At 45.0% G+C, this 19,174-nt stretch overlaps 1 protein-coding gene across 1 annotated transcript; it reads left to right on the top strand.

The window, feature by feature from the left end:
- The first annotated feature begins 2,278 nt into the window (after positions 1–2,278).
- Positions 2,279–11,909, top strand: LOC132206225 (class I histocompatibility antigen, F10 alpha chain-like). The gene is given in 8 exon segments (XM_059639595.1): positions 2,279–2,464; positions 2,854–3,151; positions 3,962–4,237; positions 4,329–4,607; positions 8,604–8,636; positions 9,240–9,389; positions 10,463–10,581; positions 11,898–11,909. Coding segments are annotated over 8 exon segments (1,353 nt in total).
- Positions 11,910–19,174: the final 7,265 nt, after the last annotated feature.

Raw genomic sequence — 19,174 nt, 5'->3', positions numbered from 1 at the left:
AACTTAGGCTTGTGAAGCTCTGAACCAGAATCCCTTTCCCCTGGAGGCAGATTCCTGGCCCCAAACACTTTCCAGTCTGTGATTTGATGATTCAGTTTTGACTGGATCCCAGCTGGAATCATAACTGGACACCAGGATTTAACTGAGATAATGGGAACTGCAGATGCTGGAGAATCCGAGATAACAAGGTGTGGAGCTGGATGAACACAGCAGGACAAGCAGCATCATAGGAGCAGGAAAGGTGACGGTTCGGGCCTAGACCTTTCATCAGAAATGGGGGAGGGGAAGACGGTTCTGAAATAAATAGGGAGAAAGGGAAGAAGGATCGAAGATGGATAGAGGAGAAGATAGTTGGAGAGGAGACTGACAAGTTAAGGGGGCGGGGATGGAGCCAGTAAAGATGAGTGTAGGTGGGGAGGTAGGGAGGAGATAGGTCAGTACAGGGAGGACGGACAGGTCAAGGGGGAGGGATGAGGCTAGTAGGAAGGAAATGGAGGTGCGGCTTGAGGTGGGAGGAGGGGATAGTTGAGAGGAAGAACAGGTTAGAGAGGCAGGGACAAGCTTGACTGGTATTGGGGTGCACTAGGGGTAGGGGAGATTTTGAAGCTTGTGAAGTCCACATTGATACCATTGGGCTGCAGGGTTCCCAAGCGGAATATGAGTTGCTGTTCCTGCAACTTTCGGGTGGATTCATTGTGGCACTGGAGGAGGCCCAGGATGGACATGTCATCTGAGGAATGGGAGGGGGAGTTGAAATGGTTCATGACTGTGAGGTGCAGTTGTTTATTGCGGGCCAAGTGGAGGTGTTCTGCAAATCCATCCCCAAGCCTCTGCTTGGTTTCCCCAATGTAGAGGAAGCCACACCGGCTACAGTGGATACAGTATACCACATTGGCAGATGTGCAGGTGATCATCTGCTTGATGTGGAAAGTCATCTTGGGGCCTGGGATGGGGCGAGGGAGGAGGTGTGGGGGCAAGTGTAGCACTTCCTGCGGTTGCAGGGGAAGGTGCCGGGTGTGGTGGGACTGGTTAGGAGTATGGAGCGGACAAGGGAGTCACGGAGAGAGTAGTCTCTCCGGAAAGCAGACAAGGGTGGGGATGGAAAAATGTCTTTGGTGGTGGGGTCGGATTGTAGATGGCGGAAGTGTCGGAGGATGATGCGTTGTATCCGGAGGTTGGTGGGGTGGTATGTGACGACTAGGGGGATTCTCTTTTGGTGGTTATTGCGGGGACGGGGCGTGAGGGATGAGTTGCGGGAAATGCAGGAGACATGGTCGAGGGCAATCTCGACCACTGCATGGGGGAAGTTGCAATCCTTGAAAAACGAAGACATCTGAGATGTACGGGAGAGGAATGCTTCATCCTAGGAACAGATGCAGCGGAGGCGAAAGAATTGGGAATAGGGGATGGAATTTTTGCAGGAAGGTGGCTGGGAGAAGGTGTATTCTAGGTAGCTGTGGGAGTTGGTGGGCTTGAAATGGATATCGTTTTACTGTACTTACAGTTTTCAGTGCCCAATAAAGCTGAGTAGAATTGTGAGATCAGGTTGTGGATCCTATGAAGAATAAAAATCAGAAGAGGACCTTTGCAGGCTTGGGAGAGGAAGGCTCTGAGCTGGGGTAGGCTGGATTGCAGTGCCAGGAGATGCCGGCACATTGCTGCAAGTCTGTGTTTCAGGTGTCGCAGGGAGAAATGCTTCTCAAGAGTCTCAATGTTTTGAATGCAGATAATGTCTTGGTTGGGGCCAAATTGGGAAGGCTTGAACGTGGACTGTAGTCAAACAGCTTCATCATTTCTGGTCTAAAGTCTGTAAACACTGCGGGGAAGAGAAGATAGCCCGTGTTTAACCCAGCCCAGGATCAGCTGTGATGCTCTCATGGTTGAAGAGGTCGTGTTATCGCAGACACCAACATCCTGCAAAAACAGAAGTTGTTGCAAAAGCTCAGCAGATCTGGCAGCATCTGTGAAGAAAAAAATGAGTTAATTTCTCTCACCTAATGATCCTTCATCAGAAGGGTTGGAGGAAGGGTCACCATACCCGAAACATGAATTCTAATTTCCGTTATTCCCAGAGGATGCCAGATCTGCTGAGCTTTTCCAGCAACTTCTGTTTTTGCTCCAGATTTACAGCATTCACTGTTCTTTCAGTTTTTACCAACATCCTTCTGGTCATGTATGAAGGATAGATTAAAAAGCTCAGTGAGGGACAATGGAGATCCTGCTCTGGATTGTTCATCCCACTGTTTGACAGAGACTGTTCATATACTGACTGTCCTCCATGGTCTCATACTTCATCCTCCCAATATTCCTGTGTCTCCTCATTTCAATCCGGATTCACCCTCTCCACATCTTTCCTGGCTATGACAATAAACCGCAGACCTACCCTTGGGTTATCCTGAATTCCGGACTCCAAATATTCCCTGTGTCGGAGGGTCTCCTCAGTATCTCTCTGCAGATGTTCACTGTTTACGCTCACATTGACTTCATTCCATGTTCTTGTTTGAGATCAACTTGGTGTTGCTTGGGGTACGGCACTAAAATGAGAGACACACGAAGCACCAATTTATGCATCACGTTGAGTAATCCAGGGTCCTGGGTTACAGTTCCAGGTTAGTGATTGACCGGGTGTTTCTCCAGTCACTATTCCAGATTAATGGTCTTCTGTTTACCATTCCAAACTTTGGATTGTGTTCCAGACTCTCCCCTGTTTCCACACTGACTCCATCCATTCTGAGGGGCTGCAGCATCTAATTCTGAACCAATAGTATATGATTCTGTTTATAATATCAGACTCTGAGAGTGTGGTAAAGTGATGGATTATTGGAGATTGTGGATGGGGCTTACTTTGAGGAGGTGGTAGTGTGTGCAAATTAACTATTTAATTGTTAAATTACAGAGATAAATTCAGTCACTGTGGTTATCACAGCAATATCTGGAATCAATCATTTTCCTGATATTACAAATGTAGCACTGATCATTGGAGTCCAGGTTGATTATTACGACATTTGCCAGATGATTCCCAGACAGCAGTTCATGGCAGAATCCTGTGATGTGAAATACAAGGAGCATCGCACAAGCCTGGTGAATGCATGGTCAGACATGGCAAAGGAGAATCAGGATCTGATCACGAAGATTATGAACCAGACATCCGGCAAGCTACAGCAATGCAGAATCTTCCAATGAGCATTAAGCAAGTAACCAACCTAGCTACACCACCGACTGTGAGAGTATGTTACACCATTGGGAGATACCAGCCCTTCTGAACATAGTACACAGCTCATTGAGTTGACTCCCAACCCCCATTGCAGTCATGTTTGAAATATGGACAAAAGAGCAGGACATAGGTGGTGAAGTGAGATGGACTGTATTTGACTGAGTGTGGCATCAAGTGTTACAAAACAGGAGTTAACAGAAATCAAGGGGAAAATTTCAGTGGTTTGTGTTCTATCTAACACAAAGAAAATGGTTGTGGTTGCAATAATTGCAGCTCCAGGACATCTCTATATGAATTCCTCAGGGTAGATATTTTCTCATCAACCTGTTCAGCAATTGCTACATGGTCTGGAGGCACTTGTTGGCCAGATCAGGTAAGTACCATAGTTTTCTTCCCTCACAGACATTCATGAACCAGATGGATTTTTCTGACAATCAGCAATGAATTCATGGCTATCATGAGACACTTAATTTCATATTTTAATTGAATTCAAATTCCGCCACCAGCCTTGGCTCGATTTGAGCCTAGGTCCCCAGAACATTATTGAGGTTTCTGGAATGCGTATCGAGAAGATCAATCGAAAATTGCAGCAATCACCACGAATGGGAAAATTTCTAAAATTTATAACTAATTCTAGACCCCCTTTCCCTCTGACCTGATTGTGACTCTGATCCCCCAATTCTACCTGATAAAATGACTAATTTCTGAGTGACTATTGATCATTGATCACTGTTTTGTCACTGCTAGGAATTAACACATTCCAGTGGATGCGGACTGTTGAGCTCACCAATGACAGCTCCGTGAAAAGATCGATGAGATTTGGATTTGATGGAAAGGACTGCATTAGTTTACAGCCAGACAGAATGAGATGGGTTGCATCAAATCACTTTGCAGTGAAGACTACCGAGAAATGGAATTCTGATAAATCCTGGAACAAATTTTGGAAGGCAAATTTGGAAGAAGCGTTTGTTCAGCATTTTAAAAGTTACTTTCAAGCTGGAAAGGAATATTTTGAAAGGAAATGTATGCATTTGAGTCACTGATCCATGAAACTATTCCGCCATACCAGTCAGAGTCTGTCTATTGTTTGTGTTCTCACCCTGTTCCTTCACAGTTCAGCCCGAAGTGTTCATCTCCAGGAGTGAACCCAATCGTCAGGACAAGCTGCTCACTCTCTCCTGCCTGGTCACTGGATTTTATCCTGTAGGCATCGAGGTGATCTGGCTAAGGAATGGAGAGGTCATGTCTGAGACACAATCCTTGGCGATTCGACCGAACCACGATGGAACTCATCAAATCCTGAAAGAGATTGAAATCAGTGCTGGGGATGAGGATCAATATTCCTGTCGAATTGAACACAGCAGCCTGGCAGAGACCAAGCTGTATCAGTGGGGTAAGGAACTGCACAGGATCTCTGTGTGCATGAGCTTCTGAAGCCTGTAGCATCATGGCTTTTAGTAAACTGTGCACAGCCACTCAAGTCTCTTTTGTTTTACAATCCCTAGGCTCTCAACGTTATGAGAAAATTTTGATTGGTCATTCTGAGGTCGACCTTAGAGTTTCTTAAATTCCAACTTCCCCTGCATTGTGAAGATTCATGGCCAATAGAATTCACTCATTTAGTGAGGAGGTAACCCAGTTGTATTATCACTAGACTATGAATCCAGAGACCTGTATCATGCTCTGGGGATCTGAGTTTAAATCCTTCCACGGCAGATGGCAGAAGTTGAATTCCATAAAAATCTGGAATTAAGAGTCTAACAATGACCGTGAAACCATTGTTGGTTGTTGTAAAATCCCATTTGGTTCACAAATTCCTTTCAGCAGTTCTTGTCTCCAGGTGACTCCTGAAGCACAGCAATATAGGTCAATCTCAACTTCTTTTATTCATTTATGGGATGTGGGCATCGCTGGCATTTATTGCTCATCCCCACATTGTTAACCACATTGCTATGAGGTCTGGAGTCATTAGTAGGCCAGATCAGGTAAAGACAGCAGTTTGCTTCTCACAAGAACATTGGTGAACCAGATGGTTTTTTCTGACAATCAGCAACGGTTTCATGGTTGTCAGTAGACTCTTAATTTCACATTTTAATTGAATTCAAATTCCACCACCTGCCTTGTCAGGATTTGAGCCTGGGTCCTCAGAGCATTCCCACGGTTTCGGGATTAGCAGCCCAGCAATAATACTTGAAATTAAGATTGGGCATTAAATGCCGGGCTCACCAGTTGACATTTGGCTTATAGAAATGATTTGGCTTTGAGTATAGAAGGGTTGATCAGTAAGCTGACAGATAATACAAAAATGAGTAGGACGGTAACTGGTGAGGAGGGCAGCCTCAGATTACAGGACGATGGTTGGATGGGCTGATCAGTGGCAAATGGAGTTCAATCGGATAAATGTGAGGTAATGCACTTAGACAGGGCAAACAAGCCAAGGGAGTACATGATGAATGGTAGAGCCCTGGGAAGTACTGAGGATCAAAGCGAGCGTGGTGTGCATGTACACTAGTCCCTTAACAGATCAGGACAGATGGATAAAGTGGTTCAGAAGGTATCTGGGACACTTGTCTTTATTAGCCAAGGCAAACTGTATTAAATTTTGCTGAGGCCACAGCTCAATTCGTGTGCAGTTATGGAATCCACATGATCGGATGGATGTAATAGCACTGGAGAGGGTGCACGGGCGAGATACCAGGATGTTGAATGGGCTGGAGAGTTTCAGTTATGAAGAAAGATTGGGCAGACTGGGGTTGTTTTCCTGAGGGCAGAGGAAATCGAGAGGGGACATGACTGAGATGTATACAACTTTGAGGGGCGTTGATAAGGGAGACAGGAAGAAACATTTCCCCTTTGATGGGGGAAATCAATGACCGGGAGGGATAGATTTAACATAGGAGACAGGAGATTTCAAGGACATGTCAGGAAAAACGTGTTCACCCAGAGCATAGTGGGAATCTGGAACTGACTGCCTGTAAGTGCGGTAAGGGCCGAAGCCCTCACAGCATTTAATAAGTATTTATACGTGCAATTGGGACATATAAGGCTATGGACTAAGGGCTGGAAAATGGGATTAGAATAGTTCGCTGGTTACTTTTGACCAGCACAGACACAATGGGTCAAAGGGCCATTTTCTGTGCTGTAGACTTCCGTGACCCTATGACCCCTATGAATAAAGTTGATGTCACCGGTCCTTTTTTTGAATCAAACAACTGGTGAAAATCAGCAGGTTTGGCAGCAAGCAACTGCACCTCCCAGCCGCGAGCCATTTCCACTCCCCCTCCCATTCTTTAGATGACATGTCCATCATGGGCCTCCTGCAGTGCCACAATGATGCCACCCGAAGGTTGCAGGAACAGCAACTCATATTCCGCTTGGGAACCCTGCAATGGTATCAATGTGGGTTTAACAAGCTTCAAACTCTCCCCTCCCCCCACTGCATCCCAAAACCAGCCGAGCTCATCCCCGCCTCCCTAACCTGTTCTTCCTCTCACATATCCCCTCCACCCACGTCAAGTCGCACCTCCGTTTCCTACCTACTAATCTCATCCTGCCCCCTTGACCTGTCCATCCTCCCTGGACTGACCTGTCCCCTACCTAACTCCCCACAACTGCTCACCTCTACTGGCTCCATCCCGGACCCTTTAACTTGTCTGTCTCCTCTCCACCTATCTTCTCCTCTATCCAACTTCAATCCACCTCCCCCTCTCCCTATTTTTTTCAGAACCCTCTCCCCATCCCCCTTTTCTGATGAAGGGTCTAGGCCCGAAAGGTCAGCTTTTGTGCTCCTGAGATGCTGCTTGGCCTCCTGTGTACATCCAGCTCCACACTTTGTTATCTTGAAGTAAAAAGTGGTGTTTTTTATTCACTGCCGGGACATGGACATTGCTGGCTGTTGATATTTATTTCCGATTCCTAACTGCCCTTGAGAAGGTGGTAGTGAACTGCCTTCCTGAACTGCAGCAGTTCATGTTGTGGTTGTCAACCCACAATGTCTTCCGGGACAGTATTCCAGAATTTTAACCAAACTACCCCAAAAGAACAGCGATATATTTCCAAGTCAGGATGGTGAGTGCTTGGGAGGGGAACTTGTAAGCGATGGTGTTGCTCGGTAAAGTGACAGATTAAGACTGCCTCTGTAGCAAACGGCAGAGGGAGCAGAGACAGAGCTAAGTGATCCCACAACCAACAGATTGGCTGTCCTGCCATGCCCAGACATGACAACGGAGCAACTCACTGGAGGAAAACGCTCCATGTTCTGGAATGATACTTGGGTCGCTGGATTCCTGCTCTAGAGACAATCCTGAAGTACCTTTGCCTCTCCCAGTTGGAAGATCTGAGCCAATATGCTTACTGTGATGGGGGAGATGGCATCCAGAGTCCTAGTGCTCTCTTTATGCTCCTGAGCTGAAAGGGGAGTCCTCTTCTCGCACCCAGCCTTACTGGCTCAGAGCCTGAAAACTCAACCTGCCTGTGTAGTAGCTTCCATGTCACCGGGACCAGGCGATCGCTTATCACATGTTCTATCTTTCTGGTTCTGTGGCTAAAGACCAAAGAATGGATTAAAGTTCTCAACAAACCCAAAGATTGTTGTTCCGCTGTTTTGTTCCAGTCTGTAAGTAGAAGCTGTTGGACTGGGTGTGTGTTATTCCAGGTCCCTGATTAGACTTGAGGCAGTGATTCACATAACGTTGAAGATCTTTTTCCCCATCTCCCTGATCTTATCAATGGGAACGTACACTGGAAAGTGAAATCAAGTGAAGGTCAAGTCAGTGTTTTACCCAATTCCATCAATTCCTATCAGCGGGATGAGTCGGAATTGTCCTAAACAATGCAGAAGTGGGAATGAAACTCAGGAAAGCAACAATGCTGATATTATTTCAATGTAATAGGAGATCCTGGAAAACAGTATGGAACGCTCCGATCTTGTAATGATGATTAGGTTACTCACTGAAATGGCTGTAATACTCAGATTTATCACTTGGAAAAAGCCAGGGAAAGGTAAAATTCTGGGAGAGGGGAATGTAGAACTTAGGGGACAGTGTGACTGTGGGAGAATCTCCAGTGCTGGGAGTACAGAGCACTGTTGAATGAAACTGATTGAATTCTTACACACAGGTACACATCTATAAACATGTCTTGTTTTCTGCCTGAATGGCTCAGCCCATGTTCAACATCGAACATTAAACACCACCACACACACTCACATCCTCGCTGGCTGAATATTGGTGGAATGGGAGAGATTTCCGGATTCTCCATAAAGTGTAAGGATGGAGGGGATTGTGGGATTCAGGGTTTCTTACACAATCTCCATTCCCTCACATTGCGTTCTCACTCTGTGAGAACGGATTATTCCTCACCCTAATGGACAAATATTTCATTTCTGCAGATTCTCAAAGTGGGACCTACACAACAGCTCGCAGTAAGTGGCTGAGGGGAAAGATTGTTGCAGACAAGGGATTGGAAGTTGTAGAGTTACATTCTCCAGGCTGTGACTCAGTGTGGCACACGTCAGTATCCTCATGATGTAGTTCCTCAGTCACCACTCTCTTCTCCTCCTCCTCCTCTAATGCCATTCTATATCCCCAGCAGCTCTCCTTCCAGTCATCACCCGCCTTTCCCTCATCCCCTATCTACCCCATCCCCCCCAAACTCTGCCACTACTTCATCCTTGACTCCCTCTGCGCTGAGATGTCAGTGCCTGCTTTTTTTACACTGAGGGTGACTGACTTCGGGGTCCAGTGAATGGTCGAGAATATTTCACACTGTCTAATTTTACATTTTATTTACACTCTGTTGTTTTTATTTTCTCAGCCTCTGATGTTCCTGTTGCATTTACTTCATGATTCAGTAAGTGGCATGTCAACTTCTCTCCGTAGACTTATTTGTAACATTTTTACATCCCTCCTGACCCTGCCTCACCCTCGCAGACATTTTTAAAACCTGTCGGACTGATTTCACTCCATCCCCACCCTGAAGTGATTGCCTTGTGTCAGTCTATTCTCTACCTCATGGGTTTCCTCAGCTCCATTGCAGGAGATTCACGGATCCTCATCGAGGAATAACGGGATTCTCAAAATCCAATGTTACAATGGACATCATTGTGCATCCTTCGATAGCACAGCAGAGACACAGAGTTACAGCTCTTTCTTCACACCCATTTCTTTCAGGACTGGTATTGAATACCCTTTTTCCTGGGAATGTGTTTCCACAGATTGAACGGTGGATCCTGGATCTGTGTGCTCAGATCCTGATTCTCCAAACGAGATCTTCTCAAGTCCTGCTTCCATCCGTCTCAGAAATGTGAGCAGTGTCACCATCAGAGGGATCTTCATGGATGGTTTCTCCCTCACTTTCTCATCTCCGCTGTCTTCAGTGGCTCAAAGATTGTCCTGAAATGGAGCAATGTCTTCAGGTAACTTAGAGACAGTTTTTATATTGGAGGCAATGGATAGATTTTGCATTTTGTCACTGAATTTGAACTCTTATGTAAATATTTATAGAAAGTTTTTAAATTGCCTTTTTTTATGTTGACAAAAACTTTCACTATTTATCTGTTACTCTCTATTTGTATTCAAAGATATATTAAGCTGAGCTGATGTGTTTTGCCTGTTAAGTAACCAATGTGACCCAAATTGAACTCTGATATAAAGTGTCTTTATTTTAGTTCTTCATAGTAATGCATTTATGGTAGCTAAATTTTGCTCCTATTTATCATCAATGTTTAACTGCAGACTTCAATTGTGATTGCCCATCAACAAATTATTGATGGTCATTGCTTTATTTGAATTCTTCATTTATGATTTCACAAGAACTGTTAATTCATTCACTTGGCAGTTTGTGGCTCTCAGAATCAGCAGTTATTGAACTTCAATTTAATGTGAACTTGGGCAGTTAAGACCATTCAACTGTGCAACATCTTTCCCCAAACCAACCAGGAAGCACAAAGTGATGTTCATTTAATGTCGTTCAGAGTTCAATGATTGATAATGTCTGGGAGTGTTCATTCCCTGGGGGTGGAGTGTCCTTTCTGAAGGATCTGAATGAGTGTGAACAGAGGGCCAGGGAGTTGCTGGGAATCAGGAATACATCACTGACTGGTGATCAAGCCGGGATTGGAGTGAGGAAAGGCCAGGATCACCAGCTGAATGTTTCAACCAGGGTTGAGCCACGGGCCTCTGGGATGTGACAGATGAAGAGGCACCTTCATTGTCAATGTTTTCCTCTGACAGGTGTTGTTGTCTTTAGATACACTGGCTGGAGGTGGTGGTGGGGTGCAGGGTGTGGAGGTTACTGTCAGCCACCGAGAGATTGAACAGGGATATGGAGCAGGCACTGAGCCCTGGATCACAGAGGGAAGTGAGGCGGTAACTGAGCTGAAGGGGGAAGGGGAGTGACATCCAGACGAACAGGATGGTGAGCACCTGGGGTGGGAGGGCAGATGACATGGCACTGTTACTCCTGTCCCCATGTTACACCTTCAAGGTTCTGGATGTGAGTTTGCTCGCTGAGCTGGAAGGTTAGTTTTCAGACGTTTCGTCACCATTCTAGGTAACATCCTCAGTGAGCCTCCGATCAAGTGCTGGTGTTATGTCCCGCTTTCTATTTATCTGTTTAGGTTTCCTTGGGTTGGTGATGCCATTTCCTGCATTGGTGATGTCATTTCCTGTTCTTTTTCTCAGAGAATGGTAGATTGGCTCCAAATCAATGTGTTTGTTGATGGAGTTCCGGTTGGAATGCCATGCCTCTAGGAATTCTCGTGCGTGTCTCTGTTTGGCTTGTCCTAGGATGGATGTGTTGTCCCAATCAAAGTGGTGTCCTTCCTCATCTGTATGTAAGGATACGAGTGATAGTGGGTCATGTTGTTTTGTGGCTAGTTGATGTTCATGTATCCTGGTGGCTAGCTTTCTGCCTGTTTGTCCAATGTAGTGTTTGTCACAGTTCTTGCAGGGTATTTTGCAGATGACCTTCGTTTTGATTCAGTGATAATGGGAACTGCAGATGCTGGAGAATCCAAGATAATAAAATGTGGAGCTGGATGAACACAGCAGGCCCAGCAGCATCTCAGGAGCACAAAAGCTGACGTTTTGGGCCTAGGCCCTTCATCAGAGAGAGGGATGGGGTGAGGGAACTGGAATAAATAGGGAGAGAAGGGGAGGCGGAAAAAGTTGAAGAGAGAAGAAGATAGTTGGAGAGAGTATAGGTGGGGAGGTAGGGAAGGGATAGGTCAGTCCAGGGAAGACGGGCAGGTCAAGGAGGTGGGATGAGGTTAGTAGGTAGGAAATGGGTTTTGCTTGTTGTCTGTATAGGGCCTTTTCAGTTCATTAGCTGCTGTTTTAGTGTGTTGGTGGGTTTGTGGGCTACTCTGATGCCAAGAGGTCCAAGTAGTCTGGCAGTCATTTCGGAAATGCCTTCGATGTAGGGGAGAGTCGTTATGGTTTCTGGGCCAGTTTTGTCTGTTTGTTTGAGTTTGTTGCTGAGAAATCGGTGGACTGTGTTCATAGGGTACCCATTCTTTTTGAATACGCTGTATAGGTGATTTTCCTCTGCTCTGTGTAGTTCCTCTGTGCTGCAGTGTGTGGTGGCTCATTGGAATAATGTTCTAATGCAGCTTCGTTTGTGGGTGTTGGGATGGTTGCTCCTGTAGTTCAGTATTTGGTCCGTATGTGTTGTTTTCCTGTAGACACTGGTTTGAAGTTTCCCATCAAGGTGTTAAATGGGGTGTGTCTCATGTCTGGGATGATAATCAGATCACCAGCTCTCCGCCTCCGCTCCCCTCTTGGTCTGAGGGAGGCATTAGGGCAGCCATGAAGATGATGGTATGGGGTTACTGGGAGAGTGTGTGATAAACTGGTCTCATTTGTCAGCAGCTGAGGGACTTCCTGCAGTGCAAGGACTTTCTCCGTGGTCTTCAGTGACACAGGGACCACATCAGGCCCATGTTGAGAGTCTGCTGGAAGAGGTGTTCATTCCTGACCTGAGGAATGGCCTGGTGGCTAAACATGACAAGCACCTCGACTCTCTGCACGTGAGCCCACGGGAGATGAGGGAGATTGAAACAGGGGCTTCTCGGCAACTGGACCTTTGGAGGAAATGCATTCCCGATGCATTTCCGGGTACAAAGCAAACCCATCTCAATCCTGATGACCACGTGGAGGACCCCGCAAGGCCCCATAACAAGATGCAAATACAGACACAGGAGTTTGAGTCAGTTGGTCCAGCTGTAATACAAAGAAGCCCAATAGAAGCCCTCCTAGCTGTGCCAAGTGGAGACACAGGGCAGGCCCACGAGACAGCAGCTGGACCTCTCATGAATGTAGCTTCTGGTCTGTAGCTCCCCAGTGATGAATTCTCAGCTGCTGGGCATGCCTCTTATACAAGAGGGGGCAAGACACAGGCATTGGCAAGGTCATGAGGCATGAGGTTGGCAGCTTTGGCATGGGGGGGGCATCATTAACTGCCTACCTCCTGTCCTGTGACAGTGACCCTCAGACAATGATGAAAGGGTGGGTTTTACATGTTTCATTTTGAGGAAATGTCTTATTTAATGGGATTTCTACTTCTAAATTAAAAATTTCTATTTCTGTTCAATTCGAATCAATTGTTTTATTTACACAGTGGCCTGGAATAATTTCGATTAGTACAAAATAAGTTTTATTGACATGTAATGTTCAAATATTACAACAATTTACAAGGTGGAAAAGCTGCTCATAAATACAAATGACCTGAGCAGATGAAGTTGACACTGTTCAGCAATATCTACCACAAATGTTCTGCAAAGTCCTTTTGCTCCTGAACTAAAAAATGTCCATTGCTTCCTTTCCATTTCCATGGCTCTTCTCTCTGACTTCCTGGGGAAAGGAGAGGGATTTTCTTCCTCTCAATGTCCAAATCCATCGCCCCCAGCTGCTCTCGAGCCGTCCTGGCAGCTGGAGTCAGGGTTTCCTCAGGTGCTCTATGAGGCCGGGCTCCAGTCACATCTATATTGGGACCCTCATTTCATCAATTTCAGGCACCATCTGGTCTGTGGGCTGAAGGGTCTGTGCTTCCTGCAGGGGAACATTGTACAATGTGCACCAGACCCCCACAATCCTTGAGACATTAACAGCAGAGAAATGTAAAGTGGCCCCTGACCAGTCCACACTCTGGAAATGGGATTTTAACAATTTGATCACACCCCTCACTGTGTGACATGTCAGCACCCTGATGGTCCTCTCCATGTGACATGTGGAAGAGTATTTTACCTTAAAATATTACATGTCAGACAACTTAAGGTGAAAAAGATCTCAAACAAATCAAACTTGACTAAATTCCATTCACATTCCAACAGAATGAACTCGATAAAAAGTCATGTTTATTTCTGAATATTGTAAATGCTCATTCATTTTTGTTAAGAACATTAATTAAATAAAATCAATTTCAGAATCCTATAATCAGACCAAAACTTTTCAACCAATTGCAAAATCAGGTACAGTCCATTTAAATGGACAAACTCTCTGTTTTTGATGTTCTTTACTGCTGGTGTTTGAATCTTCCTGGAAAGATGGGACTGTGTTCTGATCCTGGATAAAGCAGCCCAAAGGTTTCTCAGTGAAAAACCAACATGGCCTCAGGGAAATGAGCCCAAAATGCTTGAGTGACACAACAACCCATTGTCAGAGCAGTGGATCAGAGAAAGCTAACTTAGAGCCTGTTTATATCCAAATGGGGTGTAACAGAAGTGGGAATTATATTTCGGACCACATTATGAAATGGAATTATTTTCCCTCAGTTTACAGACACTGCCAATAAAGATCAAGTGATTAATCAAGAACCCTGCATTATGGACCAGACAAAAACCCCTCAATATATTCTAAGAAGGTTGCCTACACTTACATTTTCTTATTTTAAAGGGAAAATGTGAAGTGTCATGTTCCAGATGCAACCTGATTAGTTAAACTACTTGACATGAAGCAAAACATTTACAAAATGGAAAAATTGCTCATAAATACAAATGACCTGAAAGGCTTTGACCTGAGCAGATGAAGTTGACACTGTTCAGCAATATCTACCACAAATGTTCTGCAAAGTCCTTTTGCTCCTGAACTAAAAAATGTCCATTGTTTCCTTTCCATTTCCACGGCTCTTCTCTCTGACTTCCTGGGGAAGCGAGTGGGACTTTCTCCCTCTCAATGTCCAAATCCATCACCCCCAGCTGCTCTCGAGCCGCCATGGCAGCTGGAGTCGGGATTTCCTCAGGTGCTCTATGAGGCCGGGCTCCAGTCACATCCATGTTGGGGCCCTCATTTAATCAAGTTCTGGCACCATCTGGTCTGTGGGCTGAAGGGTCTGTGCTTCCTGCGGGGGAACACTGTACAATGTGCACCAGACCCGCACAATTTAAACACTATAGTTAGAATTCAAGCAAAGGCAAGAGGAATTGAGAATATCTTAACTGTTGGGAAACTTAACAGAATAATTAATAGATCAAGAATGAGGAACTTGATGTGCTGGAAATTTTGGCAAACATTAAGATTGATAAGTCCCCAGGGCCAGAACAGACTTATCCTAGGTTGCTCCCGGAAGTGAGAAAGGAGGTTGCTAAGCCGCTGGCGAAGATCTTTGCTTCCTCACTCTCCACAGGAGTCGTACTGGAAGATTGGAGGGAGGCAAATGTTGTTCCTCTTTTCAAGAAAGGGAATAGGGAAATCCCTGGAAATTATAGACCAGTCAGTCTTACGTCTGTGGTCAGCAAGGTTTTGGAAAGAATTCTGAGGGATAGGATTTATGACTATTTGGAAAAGCATAGCGCGATTAAACGGAGTGAGTGTGACTTTGTGAGGGGCAGGTCATGCTTTACAAATCTTATTAAGTTCTTTGAGGAAGTCACGAGACAGGTTGACGAGGGTCGAGCAGTGGATGTGGTGTACATGGACTTCACCAAGGCATTTGATAAGGTTCTCCACGGCAGGCTCATTCATAAAGTCAGGAGGTATGGGATACAGGGTGATTTGGCTGTCTGGATTCAGAACTGGTTGGCTGACAGGAGGCAGAGAGTGGCTGTAGATAGTAAGTATTCTGCCTGGAGGTCAGTGCTGAGTGGTGTCCCGCAGGGCTCTGTTCTTGGGCCTCTGCTCTTTGTAGTTTTTATAAATGACTTGGATGAGGAGGTTGAGGGGTGGGTTAGTATGTTTGCTGATGACACAAAGGTTGGAGGTGCCGTTGATAGTATCGGGGGCTATTGCAGGCTTCAGCGAGCCATTGACAGAATGCAGAGCTGGGCTGAGAAATGGCAGATGGAGTTCAACCTGGATAAATGCGAAGTGATGCATTTTGCAAGGTCGAACTTAAATGCTGAATATAGGATTAAAGGCAGGATTCTCGGCAGTGTGGAGGAACAGCGGGATCTTGGCGATCAAGTGCATAGCTCCCTCAAAGTTACCACCCAGGTGGATAAGGTTGTTAAGAAAGCATATGGTGTTTTGGCTTTCATTAACAGGGGGATCGAGTTTAAGAGCCGCGAGGTTATGCTGCAGCTCTACAAAACCCTGGTGAGACCACACTTGGAATATTGTGTCCAGTTCTGGTCGCCCTATTATAGGAAAGATGTGGAGGCTTTGGAGAGGGTGCAAAGGAGGTTTACCAGGATGCTGCCTGGACTGGAGGGCTTGTCTTACAAGGAGAGGTTGACTGAGCTCGGACTTTTCTCTCTGGAGAGAAGGAGGAAGAGAGGTGACCTGATCGAGGTGTACAAGGTAATGAGAGGCATGAATAGTGTCTATAGCCAGAGACTTTTCCCCAGGGCAGGATTGACTGCCATGAGGGGTCATAGTTTTAAGGTGTTAGGAGGAAGGTATAGAGGAGACGTCAGAGGGAGGTTCTTCACCCAGAGAGTTGTGAGCTCATGGAATAGTTTGTCGTGGAAGCAGAGTCATTAGTGACATTTAAGCGACTGCTGGACATGCACATGGACAGCAGTGAATTGAGGGGAATGTAGGTTAGGTTATTTTAATTTTGGATTAGGATTATTCTATGGCACAACATCGTGGGCCGAAGGGCCTGTACTGTGCTGTACTTTTCTATGTTCTATGTTCTAGTACCTATTATTAATTATTTGTTCCAATGTAACAACACCCCATTACCACACCCCTTGGCAAAAAGGCAAATTCAGACACAAAATCATACATGTCTTCCTCCAATCTAGGATTAAAAAAACATTGAGAGAACATTCAGACACAGTAGTAACTAGAAAACATTCACTGAAGCTTCCAATTCTTTTGAGACCCTAAAGGCTTTGAACGCGATCTCACAGTAGTCAACGGTTAAACAGTCAAACTCTTAGCTCTGGAAGTACCTTACTGGTGGTGTTTAAATCTTCCTGGAAAGAAGTGGCTGGGTTCTGCTCCCAAATGCAGCAGCCTGAATGTTTCTCAGGGGAACACGAACATCAGCACAGGGAAATGAGCCCAAATTCTTGAGTCACACATCTCACTGTTAGAGCAGCAGATCAGTGAAAGCTAATTTAGAGCCTGTTCAGAACCAAATAGTGTGTGACAGAAATTGGAAGCACATATTTGGAGCATATTCTGAAGCGGAATCACTTCGCCCTGAACTTCCTGCCATTGCCAATGAAGGTCAGGTAATTAAACAAAGTCCTGACAGCAAGGTATTGATGCTTAACTCACCTGGTTCCAGTGTCTGAGGATGCATTCGTGAAAATGATCTTTTCAAGAACATTTCAGGATCAACAGTAAGATAATAAAGTCCGTTCAAAAATGTCTCTAACACAGATCGAGATGGACATCTGTCACTGGGGAAAGGTTGTTGAGAAAGTGTGAGGGGAACAGTCCAGGAATATCAAATCCAATCATGAATGAATTATGGGTGAATAACACGATGTAATTCTATGCATCTGCTGTGGTATGGAAGGATGGGCGACGATGTTCATATTCGCACTGGAATGAGAGAATCTCACTATTCCTCAATAAGGCTCTGGAAATGTCCTGCAGTAGACCCCAGGACACCCAGGTAAGGAATGGACACATACAAAGCACTCATTTCAACTGAGGCCTGAAAAGGGGAAAGAAATGGTTAAACATTTCAGACATATCCTGTTCCTCTTGGGCTGGTCAGTGTGATACTGAGAGTTCATACACTGCTCAGTGTCTGTGTAACAATGATTGTCAGTAACAATACAGCTAAAGTGGTGAACATTAATTTGTTTAAGATGGCAATAATTAACGTCATATTTCAGGAGCATTGTTGTGACCTGCTTTCTGTCTTTTGGGTGTAATCTGGAGAATAACTAAGCTTCATCCTATGCAAGTCAGGCTCAGAGGGGTGTGAAATTCAACTGACAGTCAAACCACTTTTGTTACAGATTGTTGAAATGAATGGGCTAATATTTGGTAAATGATGCAGAATGTGAAACTACCCATTTCGTCAGGAAGGATAAAAAGCAAGCTGCCTAAATGGTGAGAGGTTGCAAAACTCTGAGACACAGAGGTTTGAGGTGTCCCAGTGCATGGATCATCAAGTTGTCAGATACAGCAGGTGATAAGGAAAGCTGATAGAATGTCATTGTTCATTATAAAGGGAACTGAGTAGGAAGATAGAGAGGGTCTGCTTCAGCCATACAGGGTACTGATGGCCGGTGGAGGATTGCCTACATGTTTGCTCTCCTTGTTGGAGGAAGGAGGCAAGTGAATTGGAAGCAGTACAGAACATGATTATTACTTGGAGTGAGATGCAGCACCCTATGAGCAAAGGCTTGATTGTAGCTGCCGGAGTAAGAGAAGACTTGATGGAAATGCGTAAGATCCTGAGGGGTCTTGACAGATGTAGATTTGAGGATGATGGTCACTCGTTTGTGAGAAAATGTGTTTCCTCGCCTCTGACATAAATGAATGACCCCTTACTTCTAAGCATTGAGCCCAGTTCCAGATACTCCCATAAGAGGAATCATCCTCTCCATAAAATGCAGCTGAAGCAGAATATTTGAGTATTTTTACAGCAGAGGTGGATAGATTTTTGACAAACAAAAGGATGGCAATGTTATCGGCGACAGATGGGAATGCGCAGTCATCAGATCAGCCATGATCTTATTGTAAGTCACAGCAGGTTCAAAGAGCTGAATGGCCAACTCCTGCCCCTATTTCCTTTGTGCATATGGGTCTAATCATAGCAATGGGGAAAACATTGACAATCACAATAGGATCCATGCAGAAAAGCAAAAATATCACTGATTGAATCATGAAGGAGCTGGAACAGAGACTTCAGAAGCTGAGAATGTAAAAGCAGATTGTCAGAAATGTGATAAAATGTAAAAACAGAGCGTGTGAGATGTTTTCTATCACTCTCAGGGCCCAGCGTTCAATCAACACTCAGCCTTAATTAAAGAGACTCGCATAGCACCATATAGAGGGAATGGAGGCAGAGGGTATGCAGGGTGAATGTCCCACATAAACATTGTGAAATTACTCCAACGAGAATGTAACTCTTACACATTCCATTTCCTTCTGTATCATTCCCAACAATCTGTCCCCTCAGTCACTTACTGTCTCACTCCTGGAGATGAACACTTCAGGCTGAACTGTGATGGGAAAGGGTGAAAACTCAAACAATAGCCAGACACTGAATTGGAGAGCAATTTCACAAAATCAGTGAAGTTTGACCAGAATTTGGGATCAAAACTGAAATAAATATTCCTTTCTTGGTTCCAGATTACTGTTTAAGTATTGAACAAATGCTTCTTCAAGGTGGTTTTCCAAAAGTTGTTCCAAGCTTGATCAGAATTCCATTTCACTCTTACCTCCACTGCGTGATGATTTGCTGCGACCCTTCTCATTTTGCCTAGTTCTAAACTAAAGAAGTCCTTTCCATCAAATCCAACTTGCATTGATCTCTTAACAGAACTTTTCTGATTAGAATCTTCTTCAAGAAACTCAACAGTCTGTATCCATTGGAATGTGTGAATGCCTG

The sequence above is a fragment of the Stegostoma tigrinum genome, chromosome 34 (genome assembly GCF_030684315.1).
Source record: "Stegostoma tigrinum isolate sSteTig4 chromosome 34, sSteTig4.hap1, whole genome shotgun sequence".
NCBI classification, from domain to species: Eukaryota; Metazoa; Chordata; class Chondrichthyes; order Orectolobiformes; family Stegostomatidae; genus Stegostoma; species Stegostoma tigrinum.
The sequence above is the reverse complement of the archived record's forward strand: the minus strand, read 5'-3'. Positions and strand labels throughout refer to the sequence as shown.